This window comes from Oncorhynchus masou, chromosome 29 (genome assembly GCF_036934945.1).
Source record: "Oncorhynchus masou masou isolate Uvic2021 chromosome 29, UVic_Omas_1.1, whole genome shotgun sequence".
In the NCBI taxonomy this organism is placed as follows: domain Eukaryota; kingdom Metazoa; phylum Chordata; class Actinopteri; order Salmoniformes; family Salmonidae; genus Oncorhynchus; species Oncorhynchus masou.
The window spans coordinates 25,891,886-25,915,041 of NC_088240.1; the positions used below are offsets into that span (position 1 = coordinate 25,891,886).

At 42.4% G+C, this 23,156-nt stretch overlaps 1 protein-coding gene across 1 annotated transcript in view; it reads left to right on the top strand.

Annotated features, from left to right (window-relative positions):
• LOC135519265 (pre-mRNA-splicing factor CWC22 homolog) overlaps positions 1-21,867 on the top strand; it is a 53,676-nt gene extending 31,809 nt beyond the window's left edge. The window contains exons 14-20 of the mRNA XM_064944399.1: positions 167-227; positions 11,279-11,356; positions 13,457-13,609; positions 17,847-17,974; positions 18,177-18,278; positions 18,872-19,050; positions 20,621-21,867. Coding sequence (XP_064800471.1) covers positions 167-227; positions 11,279-11,356; positions 13,457-13,609; positions 17,847-17,974; positions 18,177-18,278; positions 18,872-19,050; positions 20,621-21,363 — 1,444 coding nt within the window. The 3' untranslated portion in view covers positions 21,364-21,867. The remainder of the gene's footprint in view (positions 1-166; positions 228-11,278; positions 11,357-13,456; positions 13,610-17,846; positions 17,975-18,176; positions 18,279-18,871; positions 19,051-20,620) is intronic.
• The last annotated feature ends 1,289 nt before the right edge of the window (positions 21,868-23,156 follow it).

Consider the following 23,156-nt stretch of genomic DNA (forward strand, 5'->3'; position numbering starts at 1 on the left):
GCAAAGGCATAACCCTGCCTAGTGCCTGGACACTCTGTCCTAGTCCATATGGCATGAGAAAGATGTTTGGAATATGATAATGCAAACTTATGCACTTATTGGCTAATTATTATTGTCTTATTAAGTCATAATGAATAGTGAATACATGTTTCTCTTCTTTCAACAGTTTGGATTTTGAGGAGTGTGCCCACAAATTGATCAAGATGGACTTTCCTGACAGCCAAACGGTAGGTTACAATACTTCTCCTCCCAATACCCTTCCACCAGTATACTTTCCCCCGAGCTGCCAGACTGACATATCATGGCCATCTAATCTAAAGAGCTTCCAGAGCCGTTTATCCAAACTTTTAGCTTCATCTAAATAGTTTCTAGTCTGCTGGGTTGTTGGATTCTTCAGTCACCAGGGAAGCATTTGTCATCTTAATTTCCTTGTTTTGCGTCTTCGCCAGGCCAAAGAAAGCCCTCCTTTAGGTACTGGGTGTTCCCCACTATGATTTAGCCGATCAAGTAGTTTGTTTCCCCGAAGTGTCCCATTTTTAACTGTGCCAGTTGTGGACATTGTAATAACAAGCTTCAATATAGTCTTTACAGTAGAACCCCAGTAGAGCGGAGAGGTTTAGAGACATCCTACACACCGTTAATGCACCTACACGTTTTATGTAATGCAATGCAGTGATTTACTGCCTGTGATTTATGTTACCTTAAAATAGCTGTGCGATAGGTCATGTTTTCTCGTGGCCAGCCTACAGTACACATGTTTGTGGGTGGAAATAATGTGTTTGCTCTCATGTACCTGTACTCTGCAATATGTTTAGTCTCTTATGCAATTGTAAGTTGGCTACTTCCATAAGAAATAAGTGTTGAAAATAAAGCTATGATGTGTAAGTAAATAGTGAAAGAAAATATACCCAGGCGTCTTTGATACATCTGTCTTTTCCCTGCTTTATAAAGGAATCACTGGGGTGTATATCATGGGTACACTGTGCTGTATAGCCACAGGGCCAGCAGTTGTATAACATATCAATTGGCTGCTTTTGTGAGCTTACTACTAGGTCACTTTTAACATCCAAATAATTCCTCAGTTTGTGCCCATCTAGGTATTTAATGTAGGAATAGAGTTGTGCATGATGAAGTTTACAGCTGTATTCATATGGTACTATAGCTATACTGTTATTATTGTATTTATTTTTTTGGCTCGTGAATAAATTAAATACGAGACTACATGGTTCATGTATTTGTAACGTGGTATTTTTATGAGCATGTTCTCTGAACCTATGGCTGTGTTTTGATCACTGCTTCTATATCAACATTATCTTTGAAAGCCAGGGTTCTGAAAAAGGGACGTTTCTTTTTTTTGCTGAGTTTACATTTTTTCTTGCGCAGTCTTTTTAGTGTCTTTTTTTCTCCACTTCTCTCTTTCACTCTTGCCTACTATCCTTTCCCCTATCTTTGTTACCATAGCAGTCACAGATAATTAGAGATGGAAGAAGATGGAGAAAGGTCTTTGTATTAAATGCGTAGACGAAGGTCTTTACGTGAGGTGTGGCTAGTGACTGAGTGCTGATGGGCTGTTCACACGGTGCTGTCATTTAGGGACAAGACACTTAAACCCGATTTTTAAACAGTTTGACCTACATATTCGGCAGGTCCTGTCTGGCTGAAATGCAAGGTCATTAGACTGGAGGGGAACACAAGAATTGTGGTTGCTCTATATCCTCTTCATGATTTAATTACATTTACATTTTAGTAGGGCTGACCCCATTTCGTCGATAGGCTGTTGGTCACCCAAGATTTATTTTGTCATGGTGCAGAAGACACCTGTCTCAGTGGACTAATACAATGTGGATGGCACTTTACATCACCCTAAGACATGTGATACTGAAATTGTATATCGTTATATTATGTAAAAAATAATGAAGCAACACTAATAAATCTAATACTATTTTATAATGCATGCTTTCTCCTGCGTTGGATACGGTCACTGTTTCAGAACCGCGGACATTCTTCAGTGCTCAGTAGAATTGGCAACTTTCCCTATGTTGCTATGTGCATAATCGCAAAGGTAACCATCATAACCATCGGGGCGTAACCATCAGGGCGGCAGGGTGGACTAGTGGTTAGAGCGGTGGACTAGTAACCGGAAGGTTACAAGTTCAAACCCCCACTGAACAGGCAGTTAACCCACTGTTCCTAGGCCGTCATTGAAAACAAGAATTTGTTCTTAGTTAAATAAAGGTAAAATTAAAAAAAAATATTGGGATTGAGAACAATGTGGCAGAGGCAGCAGAGACGAGGAAACAGCCCTTGCCTTAGCCTAATTGTCTAAGGAAGTTGAGGAGAGAGGAAACCCCAACTTAATTAGGTCTATAATTAATAGCGTAACTGTTAAATGTGCCTGGCTTTATAAATCATCCTACAGAAATAAGACATATTGCTTTGTTCCTTTTTTGAGTGTGTGTGTTTTAATAGCTTACCATGATCACCAAGCCTCATGCAACGGCAAAATGTTGGATAAAGCAATTTCACAGATTTGTCTGTTTTTTAATCTTTGCTATGCTATAATAAAGGCTTTACAATTGTTTTCGTTAGAACAGACTGGTATTACTTTTAATTTATTTAGTGTTTACACTGTTCCAAACAGGCAGAATAATATAATAATCTAACAGCACCTGTTTGTCACACATAATATGCATGCAGCTCCTGCTCCTATATCCTCCCTTTTCTTAATTTCCTTATTTGTTATTATTACAATTATTATTATGATAATCATTATAATAATAAGTAATGTCGCTATGAGTAGGCTTTGTATAGTATCTTTGTATAACCACCTCCTAGCTGTAGGCCTGTTTAGTCTAAATACTGTAACTTAGGCCTATATTTCAATATATAAGCTACTGTATCAATCAATCATTAATTTGTTCATGCCATCACAGCGTACGAGACATTCATGCAATTCACAAATGCGTGCAACTGTTTCTTTTCTGCTGTAATAAAGGCTTTATATATTTTTTTCCGTCAGAAAAGACTCTGGTACACTTATTTATTTATGATATTGTAATCTAAGAGCAACTGTTTGGCACACAATACTCACGCAAAGCTTGCTCCTATACCCTCCTTTATCTTGATCTCTAGTAGTTTCCACAAATAAGTCTGCCTTTCCCTCCTGAACAACCAGTTAACATTTGCCTGTTTCAAGTTCCTTTTCACGTCCTCCGCATCCATTTTGCTGTCACTTGTTACTGTGTTCTGAATTTATGACCTATTTTATTTTTTATGATAGGGCCTGACCTAAAGCCTATGTTTCACATCCATGAGATGTGTACATGTTTCACATAAAGAGAGCAAGGGTTGAGGGAAGGTTTTTCCCCAACAAATAGACAATATCAGTGACAGAACTTCAGTCAGTCAAAAACAAGTGAGAAACTAAATCTCTGAAATGTTGCAGCTTCAGCACGGACAGTGCAATAAACACTTGCTGTGGTGCCCTTTTGCTGCAGTGAGAGGAGAGTGAGACAACGTGCGCCAGTCACACATTCACTCGTCATTTTTTAAGTGTGACCATTGGGCTCTTTTTTTGGGTCATTTGTTTCTTAATTATTTAATCTAATAGTGTGCTTAAAACATCAGACAAGCTCGGTGCATATGTATTTGATTATATTCAAACACATAGGGTGTGTGTCCAATATATATGGAAAAGTAAGGTTTAAAAAACAGGAGGACTGTCGGTCGACCAAGATGATTATTTATTTGAGTTGGACAGCCCTACATTTTATGCAGAGCGACTTGCAGGACCAAGGGCACAGGACCGAGTCTGCTTGGGGATTCTAACCAGCGCCTTTTTGGTTACTGGCCACACGCTCTTGACCGGTGGTCTACCTGCCACCCACGTTGAAGGCCAGTTTCCTGGATTCCGATTCAGCCTACTCCAGGGCTCCTTAGAAAGAACTTGAAATTGTGATTTTCCACTGACCATGCTGTTTAGTCCAGGACTAGGTTTAGGCTAATCTGGATTAGATAAACTGGCCCTCAATAACTTTCAATCCTCTGTGTCAATGTATAGTATGTCATAACTGGGATGAGCCTTTAAGCATCGTGCCATCACCAGGCGAATATTGCTAGATAGGCCTATATGACAGTCACACAGCTTATTAGTCATTCATTTCTATGTGGTGTGAACTGTGACGCAAACTTAATGAAGGAGATGAGCTGTGTGTGGATGATTATCAGTTCTATCACCTCTTTCTGTCTACTAGTCTGGCACCATGTAGCTGACTTGACAGCAGGCCTAATTATTGCCCTTTATTATTATCAGCAGTGAGAGAGTGAACATGTCATTTTTTTAAGGGGAGTGAATGAATAATGAATGAATGAATCCGTGTCAGTCGTTTCTACAGCTAGGTCTCTCGTTGTTCACAGCACCCATGCCTGCCTCTCAATGCTTCACCGTGAAGGTTTGTTCTGCTAGAAAAAAACAAAGATTGAGATTGTCGGCCCCGCTTTAACAATCAGAATCTGTGCTCTTAAATATTTGAAATGTTTATATGGAGATTTACACGTTTTACATGCATTTTACTTGCTCATACCGGAATGACATGCTTCCATAAAAGTACACTTGCTGTGAAATATATTGCAAAAATGTACATTTCAGCTAGGATTTTTTTTTTCACCTTGTGAACACAAAAAAGAAAGCACACCAATGTTATCAGTTTAGTCTTTTGGCTGATGAGTCTCCGATTGTCTAGGGTTAGTTTAGAAATTTTATGCTGTTGTATTTAAGAGTTTGTAGGATTTGTTTCAACTTCAGCCTCCTATGATGCTGCAGCATGGAGTGAGACCCCTTTGGCCTTTATCTACAGTGCCTTCGGAAAGTATTCAAGCCCCCTTGACCTTTCCCACATTTTTAGGTCACAGCCTTATTCTAAAATATATTCAATTGTATTTTTTCCTCATTAATCTACACACAATACCGCATAATGACAAAGGAAAAAATATATCTATTTTTATTTTGATAATTTATTACAATAAAAACATGGAAATATGACACTTTACATAAGTATTCAGACCCTTTACTCAGTACTTTGAAGCTCCTTTGGCAGAGAATACAGGCTCTTAGGTATGACGCTATAAGCTTGGCACACCTGTATTTGGGGAGTTTCTCCCATTCTTCTCTGCAGATCCTCTCAAGCTCTGTCAGGTTGGATGGGATGCATCGCCGCACAGCTATTTTAGGGTCTCCCCAGAGATGTTTGATCAGGTTCAAGTCTGGGCTCTGGCCACTCGAGGATATTGAGACTTGTCCCAAAGCCACTTCTGCGTTGTCTTGGCTGTGTGGTTAGGGTAATTGACAGGTTGGAAGGTGAACATTGACCCAGGTCTGATGTCCTGAGCACTCTAGAGCAGGTTTTCATCAAGGATCTCTCTGTACTTCGCTCCATTCATCTTTCCCTCATTACTGACAAGTCTCACAGTCCCTGCCACTGAAAAACATCCCCACAGTGTGACGCTATCACCACCATGCTTCACCGTAGGGATGGTGTCAGGTTTCCTCCAGACGTGACGCTTGGCATTCATGCCAAAGAATTCAATCTTGGTTTCATCAGACCAGAGAATCTTGTTTCTCATGTTCTGAGAGTCTTTAGGTGCCATTTGGCCAACTGTCATGTGCATTTCACTGATGAGTGGCTTCCGTCTGTCCACTGTACTGTAAAGGCCTGATTGGTGGAGTGCTGCAGAGATGGCTGTTTTTCTGGAAGGTTCTCCAATCTCCACAGAGGAGCTCATTCAGAGTAACCATCGGGTTCTTGGTCACCTCCCTGACCAAGGCCCTTCTCTCCCAATTGCTCAGTTTGGCAGGGCAGCCAGCTCTAGGAAGAGTTTTAGTGCTTCCAAACTGCCTCCATTTTAGAATAACGGAGGCCGCTGTTTTTCTTGGGGACCTTGAATGCTGCAGAAATGTGTTGGTACCCTTACCCAGATCTGTTCCTTGACACAAGCCTGTCTCTGAGCTTTACGGACAATTCCTTCAACCTCATGGCTTGTTTTTTTTGTCGGACATGCAATATCAACTGTGGGACCTTATATAGACAGGTGTGTGCCTTTCCAATTCACGTCCAATCAGTTGAATTTACCACAGGTGGACTCCAATAAAGTTGTAGAAACATCTGAAGGATGATCAATGGACACAGGATCCACCTGAGCTCAATTTGGTCTCTCGTAGCAAAGAGGCTGAATACTTTCTTTGCAGCCCAGAGAAATACCGTAGTAAGCTGCAGGGATGGTCAGAGCTGCATTGGTTTTTGGTAAGAAATTGCTCAGTAAATGAACCCAAAGCATGACTGCTGTCTTTCCATGTCCACAAACTGCTTTCATGGTAATGAACCAAATGTTATTTAAAGTGAACTCTGCTGAGAAGCATGCACACGCAGAACCATATAGAAATAGTTCTCTATGTCTGCATATATAATCCTCACACTTCCTATAGAGCCGACCTTAGCAAGTAATACCCACCCAGCTACAAGGACTCGGAGTGTCAGGGATGGAGGTTTCTGCCCTCACAACCAGGTGGACAAGGACACACACACATATTCTAGGCTATGGGTACACATTCATTTAGATAATTCCTTGGACCGTCAGCCAAGTGGATAGGATAATAACGACCTTGAGTTATGGACTGCTCAATATCTTAGCTGTGATTGTATAGACACATTAGAAAAGCTAATGACTGAAGCATTGATTGTCAACCAATTCACAGCCACAGCAGAGTATAGCCCGTTTCTCTTCACGGCTCACTGGACTGTGGACACACAGAAACGCTGCCTGTCTGCCTCTGTTTTTAAAGGAGAACGGATACAGTTTGAAGTTAGAAGTTTACTTACACTTAGTTTGGAGTCATTAAAACATTTTTCAACCACTCCACAAATTTCTTGTTAGCAAACTATAGTTTTGGCAAATTGGTTAGGACATCTACTTTGTACAATACACAAGTAATTTTTCCAACTTATAATTCACTGTATTACAATTCCAGGGGGTCAGAAGTTTACATACGCTAAGTTGACTGTGCCTTTAAACAGCTTGGAAAATTCCAAAAAATTGTCATGGCTTTAGAAGCTTCTGATAGACTAATTGACATCATTTGAGTCAATTGGAGGTGTACCTGTGGATGTATTTCAAGGCCTACCTTCAAACTCAGTGCCTCTTTGCTTGACATCATGGGAAAATCAAAAGAAATCAGCCAAGACCTCAGAAAAAAACATTGTAGACCGCCACAATTCTAGTTCATCCTTGGGAGCAATTTCCAAATGCCTGAAGGTACTACGTTCATCTGTACAAACAATAGTACTTAAGCATAAACACAATGGGACCACACAGCCGTCATACTGCTCAGGAAGGAGACGTGTTCTGTCTCCTAGAGATGAACGTACTTTGGTGCGAAAAGTGCAAATCAATCCCAGAACAACAGCAAAGGACCATGTGAAGATGCTGGAGGAAACAGTTACAAAAGTATCTATACCCACAGTTAAACGAGTCCTATATTTACATAATCTGAAAGGCGGTTCAACAAGGATAAAGCCACTGCTCCAAAACCGCCATAAAAAGTGAGACTACTGTTTGCAACTGCACATTGGGACAAAGATTGTACTTTTGGGGGAATTGTCCTCTGGTCTGATGAAACAAAAATAGAACTGTTTGGCCATAATGACCATTGTTATGTTTGGAGGGGAAAGGGGGAGGCTTGCAAGCCGAATAATACCATCCCAACTGTGAAGCACGGGGGTCGCGGCATCATGTTGTGGGGGTATGATGCTGCTCATGTTGTGGGGACATCAAATCAAACTTTATTTGTCACATGCGCCGAATACAAGTGTAGACCTTACCGTGAAATGCTTACATACAAGCCCTTTACCAACAGTGCAGTTGAAGAAGAGTTTTAATAAAATATTTACCAAATGAACTAAAGCAAAAAGTAACACAATAATGCTGAGCTGTATTTTACAGCTGAGCTGTATAGCCCAATCTGCGTCCTCTTTCCCCCCTCTCTTTTCTTCACGCAAATGACGGGCATTTGGGCCTGTTCCCGGGAATGCACTATATCCTCGTCGGACTTGTTAAAGGAAAAAGCTTCAAGTTCGTGGTGAGTAATTGCTGTTCTGATGTCCAGAAGTTTTTTTTTCGGTCATAAGAGACGATAGCAGTAACATTATATAAAAAACAAGTTACAAACAATGCAAAAAAAATGAACAAAATAGCACAGTTGGTTAGGAGCATGTGAAACTTCAGCCATCCTCTTCGGCGCCAAGTACTTCCACTTCCTTCCGTTCAGCCATGAGCATTAGTGAGGTTAGGCACTGATGATAGGCCTGTCTCGCAGTCGGCGTTCCAATTCATCCCAAAAGTGTTCGATGGGGTTGAGGTCGGGGCTCCATGAAGGTCAATCAAGTTCTTCCACACCAATCTCGACAAACCATTTCTTTATGTACCTTGCTTTGTCAGGGATGTGAACTGAACTTGGGGGCGGCAGGGTAGCCTAGTGGTTAGAGCATTGGACTAGTAACCGAAAGGTTGCAAGTTCAAACCCCCGAGCTGACAAGGTACAAATCTGTCGTTCTGCCCCTGAACAGGCAGTTAACCCACTGTTCCTAGGCCGTCATTGAAAATAAGAATTTGTTCTTAACTGACTTGCCTAGTAAAAAAAAGTCATCTTTTGGTGAAATTCGCCGTTATGAATCCAAAATAGGTGACCTACGTGATTCGTGTAGATCCGATTTAGAAAAGTGGGGGGCATTGGATCACTACTGGCTGTAAGTGAACAAGTGATGCGCATTTGGAGCAACCCTGTCTGTATCCAACTCTCAGCCAATTGTTCACATAACAGAATGCAGCGCAGCACATGACTGAAGAAATAGGCAACCAACTTACTCGTCACAGCATCAGTAGCCTTGTGCACTTGATCAATGTCTGCTATACTAGCTACTATAATAGAGAGAAAATAGAATGCCTGTTTGTTTCATTATATTTCTACTTTAAGAAGTCTTTTTCCTAAGTGCAATATTTAGATGTGTGTGTGTGTGGTCACAAGCATTCTATTATAAAGGCTGTCATGGCAAACTGCAATAATAGTTCATATTGTTTTTTTCTCAAGACGTGTCATATTCAGTAAAGTCTAGGCAACAAATAACATTGGATTGCTTTATTTTTTTTAGCTTGAGTTAGGTTCACATTAACCACTTGATCATGTAGATCATATTCTTTGTGTAATTAGTTAACCTGCATTTCCCCCTATCAGGGATTTTTTTTTTGCATGTTTCAGTGAAAGAAAAAAAAATCACCTTTTTGGGCCCTCAGCAGTTTGCATCCCTGTTAGTGCATTGCAATGCTGAAACAGGCATGGGCCTTACACAAATTTGTTTCCACAAAGTTGGAAGCACAGTCATCGAGAATGTCATTTTATGCTGTAGCGTTAAGGTTTCCCTTCACTGGAACTAAGGGGCCTAGCCCGAACCATGAAAAACAGCCCCAGACCATTTCTCCACCTACACCAATTTTACAGTTGTCACCATTTCATTCGGGCAGGTAGCGTTCTCCTGGCGTCCGCCAAACCCAGATTAGTCCGTCGGACTGCTAGATGATTAAGCGGGATTTGTCACTCCAGAGAACGCGTTTCCACTGGCGGTGAGCTTTACACCACTCCAGCCGACATTTGGGATTGTGCGTGGTGATTTTAGGCTTGTGTACAGCTGCTCAGCCATGGAAACCCATTCCCCGAAACAGTTATTGTGCTAATGTTGCATCAAGAGGCTGTTTGGAACTCTGTAGTGAGTGTTCCAACCGAGGACAGACCATTTTTGCGTGCTACGCATTTCAGCACTCAGCGGTCCCGTTCTGTGTGCTTGTGTGGCCTACCACTTCGCACCTGGGCTGTTGTTGATCCTTCCACTTCACAATAACAGTGCTTACAGTTGACTAGGGCACCTTTAGCAGGACAGCAATCTCTAGAATCCCCTCTGTGTCCATGTGCTTGAGATTAAAGCCAATTTTTTTTTCAACATGATTCTGGACTGCTGTGCCCAAAAGAGGACCTATGAGAAGTAGCAGCAAAGGGGGGACAAACTCCATATTTTAATGCCCATGATTTTGGAATTAAATGTTCAAGAACAGGTGTCCAAATACTTTTCATCATGTAGTGTATCATATTAAAACTGCAAACATTTCTCCCCACCCTATGGCAAAATGTGTAGAATTGTAGGAAATTAACAAATTTCCTACAACAAAATTTTGCTTAGGGACCCCAAAAGGTTGGACCTGGGAATGGATGTGGGTATGCAGACCCACAAACCACTGCATCCCCTCATGATTCGTTACGATTTCATGTGGCCCCCAAAGTTGCCCATCCCTAAACAAGGGAATAGGGTGCCATTTGGGAGGTACCCTCAATATCCTCTGGGTGGAAAGCAGCTGAGATGAGATAGGGGACAGACAGCAGTCTCATTGCATTCCCATCGTGTTGCCAGGCATGGACGGCGTGTGAATCAGGCACACTGTGTGAACATCGCACTTTCAATCTCTGTATCACACAACATAAGTCTCCTGATGCTGCTGCCAGGGCTTCCTCTGTGGCAGAGAGAGGGACCGTCGCCAGACAGAATGGCTTCTCAGTAACAAACTATACATACAGCGCCTAGCCTCATACCCATTATCATTATAACAACTGTGCTGAGAGAGACATTGAGGTGTTGTGTTATCTGAATGTGTTCATATTTTAGTCAAACAAATAGCAAATACATTTTCCCATCTCCATATTATAGTTCTATTATTAGCCAAAGACATTTACTTTCTCCTGTCTCTCCTCACTACCAGTGTAATTTTGTCATGGCCTGTCCAGGACGTTAGTGTGAAGATTGATCATACCGCAGCCCATGGTCGCCCAAGGCTGGCTTCCTCATCGAAAATATAATCTTATGAAATCAATAACCTGCTTGGCTGGGATAATTGTTGGAGAATGAGAGAGGAAAGACAATGGTTCTGTCCAAAATGGCACCCTATTCCTACAGCGCACTACATTTGACCAGGCCCAAATGGCATTATGTAGAGAATAGGGTCCTATTTCAGAAGCAGCCTCTGGCTGGCTGCAGGAGGTTGTAACAGATGGGTCTCCACTCCAGGCCAGTACAAGGTATTTTCTATCCCCCGTAGGTGCAGCCCTGCCTGGCTCGGCCAGCATCCCCTCTCTATGTCCATGTGCCAGAGATTAAAGCTATTTTTGTGTGTCTTCTCTCAACAGAAAGAGCTGTGCAACATGATTCTGGACTGCTGTGCCCAACAGAGGACATATGAGAAGTTCTTTGGTCTTCTAGCAGGGGTAAGTAGACCAAATGAATATATTTTTACATGTTTTATTATATGTAATATATTTGTACATGTTTTATTATATGTAATATATTTGTACATGTTTTATTATATGAAATATAACAATATATAACCACAATATTCACTTCTCAAAAAAGTAAAGGGAACACCACTAAAATAACACATCCTAGATCTGAATGAATGAAATATTCTTATTAAATACTTTTTTCTTTACATAGTTGAATGTGCTGACAACAAAATCACACAAAAATGATCAATGGAAATCAAATTTATCAACCCATGGAGGTCTGGATTTGGAGTCACACTCAAAATTAAAGTGGAAAACCACACTACAGGCTGATCCAACTTTGATGTAATGTCCTTAAAACAAGTCAAAATGAGGCTCAGTAGTGTGTGTGGCCTCCACGTGCCTGTATGACCTCCCTACAACGCCTGGGCATGCTCCTGATGAGGTGGGGGATGGTCTCCTGTGGGATCTCCTCCCAGACCTGGACTAAAGCATCTGCCAACTCCTGGACAGTCTGTGGTGCAACGTGTCGTTGGTGGATGGAGCGAGACATGATGTCCCAGATGTGCTCATTTGGATTCAGGTCTGGGGTACGGGTGGGCCAGTCCATAGCATCAATGCCTTCCTCTTGCAGGAACTGCTGACACACTCCAGCCACATGAGGTCTAGCATTGTCTTGCATTAGGAGGAACCCAGGGCCAACCGCATCAGCATATGGTCTCACAAGTGGTTTGAGGATCTCATTGCGGTACCTAATGGCAGTCAGGCTACATCTGGCGAGCACATGGAGGGCTGTGCAGCCCCCCAAAGAAATGCCACCCCACACCATGTCTGACCCACAGCCAAACCGGTCATGCTGGAGGATGTTGCAGGCAGCAGAACGTTCTCCACGGCGTCTCCAGACTCTGTCACGTGCTCAGTGTGAACCTGATTTCATCTGTGAAAAACACAGGGCGCCAGTGGCAAATTTGCCAATCTTGGTGTTCTCTGGCAAATGCCAAACGTCCTGCACGGTGTTGGGCTGTAAGCACAACCCCCACCCGTGGACGCCGGGCCCTCATACCACCCTCATGGAGTCTGTTTCTGACCGTTTGAGCAGACACATGCACATTTGTGGCCTGCTGGAGGTCATTTTGCAGGGCTCTGGCAGTGCTCCTCCTTGCACAAAGGCGGATGTAGCGGTCCTGCTGCTGGGTTGTTGCCCTCCTACGGCCTCCTCCACGTCTCCTGATGTACTGGCCTGTCTCCTGGTAGCGCCTCCATGCTCTGGACACTACGCTGACGCACACAGCAAACCTTCTTGCCCCAGCTCGCATTGATGTGCCATCCTGGATGAGCTGCACTACCTGAGCCACTTGTGTGGGTTGTAGACTCCGTCTCATGCTACCACTAGAGTGCTACCACTAGAGCACCACCAGCATTCAAAAGTGACCAAAACATCAGCCAGGAAGCATAGGAACTGAGAAGTGGTCTGTGGTTATCACCTGCAGAACCACTCCTTTATTGGGGGTGTCTTGCTAATTACCTATAATTTCCACCTGTTGTCTTCCATTTGCACAACAGCATGTGTAATTTATTGTCAATCAGTGTTGCTTCCTAAGTGGACAGTTTGATTTCACAGAAGTGTGATTGACTTGGAGTTACATTGTGTTGTTTAAGTGTTTCCTTTATTTTTCTGAGCAGTGTATATTTCATAGTAGCGGCTTGTAGCCTAGCGGTTAAGAGCGTTGGGCCAGTAACCGAAAGGTCACTGGTTCGAATCCCCGAGCCGACTGAATTAAACACCTGTCAAGGCATTTAACCCTAATTGCACGTGTAAGTTACTCTGAGTAAGAGCGTCTGCTAAATTACTAAAATGTAATACTTTTTTATGCCTGAGACATTCTTTTATTTCGTTGAAATCTGTTGCATGGGAAAAATGGGAATTTCATCACCCTTGAAATTACATTTGTTGGTAAGCTTTAGGGTACAGTAGTACAGTTCACTAATGTGGCCTTTAACACTCTCTTTCAAGAGCACTAAGTTTAAAAACAACTTTATTCTATGATCAACTAACATTTTTAACCGTGACTGTTATTTTCTCAGAGGTTTTGTCTGCTGAAGAAGGACTACATGGAGAGTTTTGAGGCCATCTTCATGGAACAGTATGAAACCATCCATCGCCTAGAGACCAATAAACTGAGGAACGTTGCTAGAATGTTCGCCCATCTCTTGTACACAGATTCAGTCCCGTGGAGTGTACGTATTGTTGCTCTCTACGGCACCCTATTCCCTATATGGTGCACTTATAATCAGTAGAAAATATACAGTACCAGTCACAAGTTTTGACACCTACTCATTCCAGGGGTTTTCTTTATTTTGACTATTTTCTACATTGTAGAATCAAACTGACGATGTCAAGACTATGAAATGACACTTATGGAATCATGTAGTAACCAAAAAAGTGGTAAACAAATCTTCAGATTTAGATTCTTCAAAGTAACCACCCTTTGCCTTGACAGCTTTGCACACTCTTGGCATTTTCCCAACCAGCTTCATGAGGTAGTCACCTGGACTGCATTACAATTAACAGGTGTGATTTGTTAAATTCCACATGAACTTTTATGTGCTTCTTCAAATCAGAATTAGAGAGAGCATACTTAAATTCACACAGGACACCGGATAAGACTGGAGACTCCAGATATAACAGACTGACCCGAGCCCCCCGACACAAACTACTGCAGCATAAATACTGGAGGCTGAGATGGAGGTGTCAGGAGACACTGTGGCCCCATACGATGATACCCCCGGACAGGGCCAAACAGGCAGGATATAACCCCACCCACTTTGCCAAAGCACAGCGCCCACACCACTCGAGAGGGATATCTTCAACCACCAACTTACCATCCTGAGACAAGGCCGAGTATAGCCCACAAAGATCTCCGCCACAGCACAACCCAAGGGGGGGCACCAACCCAGACAGGAAGATCACGTCAGTGACTCAACCCACTTAAGTAACGCACCCCTCCTAGGGACGGCATGGAAGAGCACCAGTAAGCCAGTGACTCAGCCCCTGTAATAGGGTTAGAGGCAGAGAATCCCAGTGGATAGAGGGGAACCGGCCAGGCAGAGACAGCAAGGGCTGTTCGTTGCTCCAGAGCCTTTCCGTTCACCTTCACACTCCTGAGCCAGACTACACTCAATCATATGACCTACTGAAGAGATGAGTCTTCAGTAAAGACTTAAAGGTTGAGACCGAGTCTACGTCTCTCACATGGGTAGGCAGACCATTCCATAAAAATGGAGCTCTATAGGAGAAAGCCCTGCCTCCAGCTGTTTGCTTAAAAATTCTAGGGACAATTAGGAGGCCCGCGTCTTGTGACCGTAGCATACTTCTAGGTATGTTTGGCAGCACAAAATCGGAAAGATGGGTAGGAGCAAGCCCATGTAATGCTTTGTGGGTTAGCAGTATAACCTTGAAATCAGCCCTTGCCTTAACAGGAAGCCAGTGTAAAGGAGGCTAGCACTGGAGTAATATGATCACATTTTTTGGTTCTAGTCAGGATTCTAGCAGCCGTATTTAGCACTGAAGTGTTAGTGCTTTATCCGAGTAGCCGGAAAGTAGAGCATTGCAGTAGTCTAACCTAGAAGTAACAAAAGCATGGATTAATTTTTCTGCATAATTTTTGGACAAAGTTTCTGATTTTTGCAATGTTACGTAGATGAAAAAAGCTGTCCTTGAAACAGTCTTGATATGTTTGTCAAAAGAGAGATCAGGGTCCAGAGTATTGCCGAGGTTCTTCAGTTTTATTTGAGACAACAGTACAACCATCAAGATTTGTCAGATTCAACAGAAGATCTCTTTGTTTCTTGGGACCTAGAACAAGCATCTCTATTTTTTCAGAGTTTAAAAGTGTAAAGTTTGCAGCCTTCCACTTCCTTATGTCTGAAACACAGGCTTCTAGCGAGGGCAGTTTTGGGGCTTCACCATGTTTCATTGAAATGTAAAGCTGCAGTCCAACTCATCCAAACCATCTCTTAATGTGTTTGAGGCAATCAGATGTGTTGTAACAAGGTGTGGGTGTTGTTCAGAAGATATCCCTATTTGGTAAAAGACCAAGTCCATTTTATAGCAAGAACAGCTCAAATAAGCAAAGAGAAACGACAGTCCATCAAGACATGAAGGTGAGTCGCAAAAACCATCAGGTGCTATGATAAAACTGGCTCTCATGAGGACCACCACAGGAAAGGAAGACCCAGAGTTAACTCTGCTGCAGAGGGTAAGTTCGTTAGAGTTTCCAGCCTCAGAAATTGCAGCCCAAATAAATGCTTCCGAGTTCACGTAATGGACGCATCTCAACATCAACTGTTCAGAAGAGACCGCGTGTATCAGGACTTCATGATCGAATTGCTGCAAAGAAACTATTACTCAAGGACACCAATGAGAATAGGAGACAAATGAGATATTTTTGGTTCCAGCCGCTGTGTCTTTGTGAGATGCAGAGTAAGTGAACAGATGATCTCTGCATTTGTGGTTCCCACTGTAAAGCATGGAGGAGGAGGTGTGATGGGTGTGGGGGTACTTTGCTGGTGACACTGTCAGTGATTTATTCAAGGCACACTAAACCAGCATGGATACTACAGCCTTCTGCAGCGATACGCCATCCCATCTGGTTTGAGCTTAGTGGGACTATCAATTGTTTTTCAACAGGACAATAACCCAAAGCACACTTCCAGGCTGTGTAAGGGCTATTTGACCAAGAAAGAGAGTGATTGAGTGCTGCATCAGATGGCCTCCACAATCACCTGACCTCAACCCAATTGAGATGGTTTGGGGTGAGTTGGACCGCAGAGTGAAGGGAAAGCAGCAAATGTGGGAACACCAAGACTGTTAGAAAAGCATTCCTCATGAAGCTGGTTGAGAGAATGCCAAGAGTGTCCAAAGCTGTCAAGGCAAAGGGTGGCTACTAATTTTAAAATATATTTGGATTTGTTTAACACTTTTTGGTTACAACATGATTCCATTGTTTTATTTCCTAATTTTGATGTCTTCACTATTCTACATTGTAGAGAATAGTCTAAATAAAGAAGAACCATTGAATGGGTAGGTGTCCAAACTTTTGACTGGTACTGTATATATATATTTTTTTATGGCACACAAGACACTGCACAATGCAAGTCTGTATCCAATGCACTCTCCCTCCAATTTGTGCACATTCATTGTTTTGTAACTTAATTGTGTGAATTGTTTTCCTTGATTTAGTGTCTATTCTCCACTTTATATATCACCACTAGTAGCCTGCATTTACTGTTGATTCCTGTAGTTTCTCATCTACAATGTTTGTTTGGTTATGGTCATTTCTGTTAATGCATTCAGTATATTATTCGTCTTTTACCGTTCTCATGGCCAGTAGACACGTTGCTTGCAGAGTGCACAACTTATGCTACACTTGTGAGAATGCGCTACTGTCAATGATGGGTAAGGACAGGCACCTGATTACGCATAGAAGTTGGCTACCTGGCCTGCATGTAAATGTAGGCATATAAATGTGCTCATTTGGGGATCTGATAGTATTTCTAATTGTCTTAACGCACTACCACTAATGAGCTGTGGAGTCTGTTTTTTAAACATCCATTGAGAATGGCACTGTGTATTTGGAAGGTCTTTCCAGCTCTCTGCCTTTCGATAATCACTCGGCGTGAAAGGAGAAAATGTCATGCTCTGATCCAGTGGAAACTTTTTTTAAACTTTTTTTTTTTTATAAATAGGTCTACCTGATGACCTCTTATCCCTTATGGAAAATAGCCTAAAGCTGTGTCTGTCCCGAGCTCACTGGCACGGCTGGACCAAATTGATAGTTCATACAATGTTTCAAGTTCGTTGCAGACAGGCCATGTGTAGCCAGTGTGATTTATATGATGTTTTTTATCAGAATATTTTGTTCTACCTGCAGGCTGCAATATTTTTTGGGGGGGCTTTATGTAGGTTATTTTTTTACATAGTTGGCAATAGATGCAACATTTTAGGTTTATCATTTTCATTCAGATTTGAATACATTTTAATTAACCACACGACAATGATTTTGAGATACGAAGACGTTATTATAAATTTAATTGTTCGAAGAAAATGTGCATATGAAAACCATAACTGGCACGTTGATTGGTAGAAATGTTCAGATAAATTGGCATGCCACATGACAAAGGTTGCCGACTCCTCGTGTAGCCTGTTACCGGCAACTTCAGGAGAGTAATGGCAGAATCTGCGAAAGCTAGCAGGAGCGGGAGGAGGATGGTCGGGTTAAGGGTTTTCTCTTCTGGTTATCTTGATCTCTGACTCCCTCTTGAGTAGTTTGTCTTATTTTACCAAACAGAATCAGACAAGCATATAGTTGATTTTATTAAAATACATAGGGTGTGTCCTATATGGAATAAAACATTTCAACCAATCGATAGGTCAAAATAAACTTACGACTCCGTCTGGGTTTTTCTCTCTCAGGTGCTGGAATGTATTAAAGTCAGTGAGGACACCACCACCTCATCCAGTCGTATCTTCGTCAAGATCTTGTTTCAGGAGCTCTGTGCCTATATGGGACTTCCCAGGCTCAATGAACGACTCAAGGATATGTAAGTCAATCTAGTCTTTTCCTCATCCACTGTAAACTAATATATTACCTGAGGATGTTGATATTTGTAGTCTGGCTCTGTTTTTCTTTATTGCCCCTGAAAGGAAAAATAAAGTTGCATTAATTTAACTGAATGGCAAATTACTGATTTTTTTTTATTTTATTCATTTTTTCCTGCTTCTGGTCTTTTCTGTATCTTCCAGGACGCTGCAACCCTTCTTTGAGGGTCTTTTTCCTCGTGACAACCCCAGGAACACCAGATTCGCCATTAATTTCTTCACCTCCATCGGCCTGGGTGGACTTACGTAAGTGCCTCCATCCTAATAATATGATAGTACGTGCCACCTAGCAGATGCTTTCACCCAAAGCGACAGCTCAATGTGTGCATAGATTTGATGTATGTTTGTGATCTACAGGAGGATGCTGAGGGGAGGAAGGCTCGTAATAATGGCTGGAACGGAGTGAATAGAATCGCATCAAACTAATGGAAACCATGTGTTAATGTATTTGATACCGCTCGACTCATTCCGCTCCGGCCATTACTAGGACACTATAAAATCTGATACAGAGGACACAGACTGAATCACTTAATCCACACAACAAAAACGTAATTCAACAATATCCCAAAATGTTTTGAACTTATAGGTCATCAACTAAATGTATTTAAAAATAAAACTGATTTTATAGGGCAGTCCTCCCCAATTAAGGTGCCACCAACCTTCTGTGTTGTGATCCCTGTGTGATTTGAACCCACAACCTTGGCATCTATAACAGGCTGGTGTATTGCGTAACCAGCCTCCTGTGATCTCTTGCCAGTGTCATAATTTCCACTCGCTCCTTCTCTCTCCTCTTTCAATCGCTCTCTCTCCTGCTCTACCTCTCCTCTTCATTACCACAGGGATGAGCTCCGTGAGCATCTAAAGAACGCCCCCAAGATTATCATGACCCAGAACCAGGAAGTGGAGTCGTCTGACACCGACTCGTCCTCTGACTCGTCCTCCTCAGACAGTGACAGCAGCGACAGTGACAGTTCTGACTCTTCCAGTGACTCCTCCTCCTCATCCAGCAGCAGCTCAGGTAAAGTAATTTTACCACCCTTAACAGTAGCCTGGTCCCAGAGCTGTTTCTTATACTGTATTGACTTTGGTCATTGTCAGCACAAACAGCAGTTTAAACAGATCTGGGACCAGGCTACCCTAACTAGGCTTTTTATTGAAACACTTAGGTAGTTGCAATCAATTTACAACCAGCCCTCTTCTAACAGCAATATCTGAATTATTTCTGAGGAATTCAAAGTGCTTGTCCTTTAATTCATCCTTCGATAGTTTAGTATTTATTAACTGACTGCCCTCCACATTCACCTCTACCTAATTATAATGCCTGTGTTGTGTCGGGGAGGTCCTGTCCCTGATGTGAGGGTGGCACAGCCTGTTGCCTGTGTGCGTTTGCGTGCGCCTGGGTTATGGGTCATCGTTTGCCTCACCTTGAAGAATGTCACTGTGTTGTACTCAGCCCCTCTCACTCGGCATGCTAATTGTTTTAATTGACCAGCTCTATTGAAATGAAACTTGGATGTTTGAAGGACTTCACTGTTTCCCTGGAAAATGCTTCTCCCCAAATTCCATTTTGCAAAGGTTTTTATCCAAATACCTGTTTAGGCAACCTCTTGTTTGATTGTGGGACATTAAGATGGCTTTTCGTGTCAGTCCCTTGCTGATGACATGCAACCACAGCTAACCGAGGACCTGTCTGTATTCACTTATTCAATTAAAGAAAAATGTCTGTCAAAGCAGAACTTGAAATGTCCTATTTGAGAAGAGAGCAGCAATTGTCCTGGAGAAAGATGTTCTCTACACAATCACTGCTTTCACATCAAATCAATAGTTCTGAAATGACCTTGCACTAAAATGTCCAATAGCACTGAAATGTCTGTCCAACAGCACAAAACATTTCCTTGATAGCACTGAAATGTCCTCTGAGCTTCTGTTGGTTCTCAATTGTCCTGAACATGATATCAAGCCTGTTTGAGATGCAAGAGGTGTTTGCTGCTGTGATGTTGATGTGGCTATTTACCATTCATCCTGTGTGTTTGTATGCAAATATCTATGAAAAACATGCATGTAAAGACAGTCAGTCCCTGCAATGGCCACACACACACACAAATACACCCTCCCTGCAGTCAGTGCTCTGGCAGTCTGGTGACTGTTTGACTGGTGTGGTGTTGGGTGTCCCTGGCCTGCTCTCTGTAGGGTAGAGTGACATGTTAACATGGCAGAGTAGGGCACTCCAGGCACCTGCTAAAAGCAGTCTGTCATCGCCACACATTATCTGCACACACAGGTTGTCTGAAATCGCACCCTATTTCCTATTTAGTCACTGTTTTTGAACAGGGCCTAGAAGTGCACTATATATGGAATATGGTGCCATTTGGGGGACAACCTGTGTGTGCAGATGTTGGGCGATGACAGACTGTCATTGGGTGATTTTTCTTGTCTTTCGATTTAATTTAATTTTACAGTATATATAATGAAGCAATGTGGTGTGCTGTTTTCATGCTTCTGGATTTATTTAGATTCTTTGCTTATGTTTAACAGATTTTGGTTCTGGAATTATCTCGTGCTTCTAAGACGTACTTACTGTTTTACAGATTCTGACTCGAGGCGTAAGAAGAGCAAGGGCCAGAGAAAAAATAAGAAGAGTGACAAAGACAAGAAAAAAGACAAGATGACCAAGTCCAAGGCTTCTTCCAAAAATACCTCCTCAAATCAGAAGTCACCCCTGGAGGAACGGCCCAATAAGAGTCCGAGAAACGACAACCGTCGCCGCGATGACAGCAGTAGCGATGAGGAGGCGGCGAAGCGCGGTGGGAGTAGACCAGAGCCTGAGGACCACCACAAATTCTCTCGCCACAGGGGTCGAGAAGAAGACGCGCCGCAACCCACGTATGAGAGACCCCACCGCGACCGTGGGGGGCACCAAGATGAGGAGCAGCCTCGTGGCAGGCCTGACAGAGGCAGAGACTACGAGGACAGTGACAGACATCCAGAGTCCCGCAGGCACAACAGGGACAATGGGGGGAAATATGATGGGAAACGCCAAGCCCCCCAGGTTGACCAGGCTGTCCATGACAGAGTCAGACACCGCAGCCCTGAGAAAGAGAAGGAACCAGCCAGGTACAGAAACAGAGAGAGGTCAAAGTCACGGGAGAAGAGCAGCCGCAAGGAGAAAGACACGGATTCTTCCAGGAACTCGTACAGGAACGGGGTGGAGCAGCAAGCAGAGCGGGTGGACAAGGAGAACAGGGAGAACCGCCATCACTCTGACAGATACAGAGAACCCAGGAGAAACGAGGAACGGAGCAGGGATAGCTCCCCACGTAGACGGAGATAGCCGGACGGACGTTACTCAAAAAGGAAATGTAGTAGGCTTACATTCCAATGTCCATACTAGCATACTACAAGTACATGTCCAGAACTTCATTCTAAGTAGTGTACTAGTGTGAACGTTGAAACAGAGCCTACGCTGTAGTCATGCTGTTCATAAGCCAGTTGTAAATTGGACTCATCCATCTCATCCTCTGCCATAGTTCTGTGCCTCTCAATGTATACATTTTATCCATAAAATGTATGTTTTATATCGCCCAATGAAATGTCTTTCTTAGAAATGGTTCAGCGGTTGTATTGGAACAATAACAGTACAAAGCTCTGCTTGCAGAAGTAGTGTATATATGAAGGTTTCTTTCTGTGGGTTCTATCAATGTAAGACTAGTAATGTCAAGAAAATGTGTGAAGTTTGCATTTGATGCAACCTATTTTGTATTAGTGCAACCTATTTTGGGGGAGGGGGGGGGTAAAAAGAATGAGACAACATATTAAAAACCTTTCAACAGTTCAATTGTACTTGATTTATTACTAAAAATGATATAGTATACTGAACTTGTTTGCACTATATTGAAACAGGTTAGAGGGGAAATACACCAGAGCAATGCATGGCAGTGTCCTTATAATTTAGCATATGCTTTGATCCAAAGCAACTTAGTCAAGCGTGCATACATTTTACGTATGGCTGGCCCCAGCTGGAATCGAATCCATGACCCTTGTTGTTTCAAGTTCCATGCTCTACCGACTGAGCCACACATTTTCCACTTAAAAACATCGGGTGCCATCTAACCTGAACACCTGTGATTAAAGAACATCAGCCAGTTCATAAAATGTTTGAATTGCTGCCATTTTTCGACACCCGGCAGGTGATTGTTAACACAGATCAATTCAAGGATCCGATCTTGTCAAATCTGACATTATTCATTTTGAACATACTTGCAATAATGAATTCAAGACCCTGTCATTATGCATGAATACATGCCTCTTACATAATTTACATACGTCTTCACACTGATCTCCAGATAGAGCCTACCTTATTTGACCTTCAGCATTCTCCCTAAGGGTGTACTGTATGTATCAAAATACCACAGGGTTCCACAAAAACTGGGTCATCTTTAATTTGTGTTTTGGCTAGTAGAATGGAAGATCTCTTCCGTTGGGATGGAATACGGAACTCTGGGGAATTACTGGAATGAACTGATGTCTGTCAGTAGAATCCTGCCTAGTGGAGGAGAAGTGGATAGGAGGCAGATTCAAGCTTTGCTTTAAGATGTAACTGAAAAGTAGAAGCACAATAGAACTGATAAAATCAGCATAGGCTACATATTCTGTTAAAAAGGACTAGCACTGTTAATATTTTAATTCATTTGGTTGGTTCTGTGCTAGGAAGGAAGACCATGATGCCAGTGTTTTCGTTTTGTTATGCTGTTAAATTCTTTAACTACCAGTGTTCCTCAATTTAATTTTTTCCTGCGCAATGTATTCCTTTTCAAATATTAGATTCCAAGCGAAGAATGGGGTTACTTTCAACTGTTTTACGATTAATACAAACGGTTAAGAATTCATGGAGAACAATGGACAAGTTTCCCATACTGCAGATTATAGTACCTGGTTGAGTCTCAGTGGGTTGTCTTGAAGGAATCTGTGACTCTTTCTCAGTTAATCTTTCCTTGAATCCTTGCATCGACCATCCTCCTCGATGCATTGCATAAGAAGGTCTGATAGGAGGGACCTTAGAACTCCAATAAGGTTGAAAAAGAAGCAAGGAGATAAATTGCGAGGAATGCTAGAAACCTAATTGAG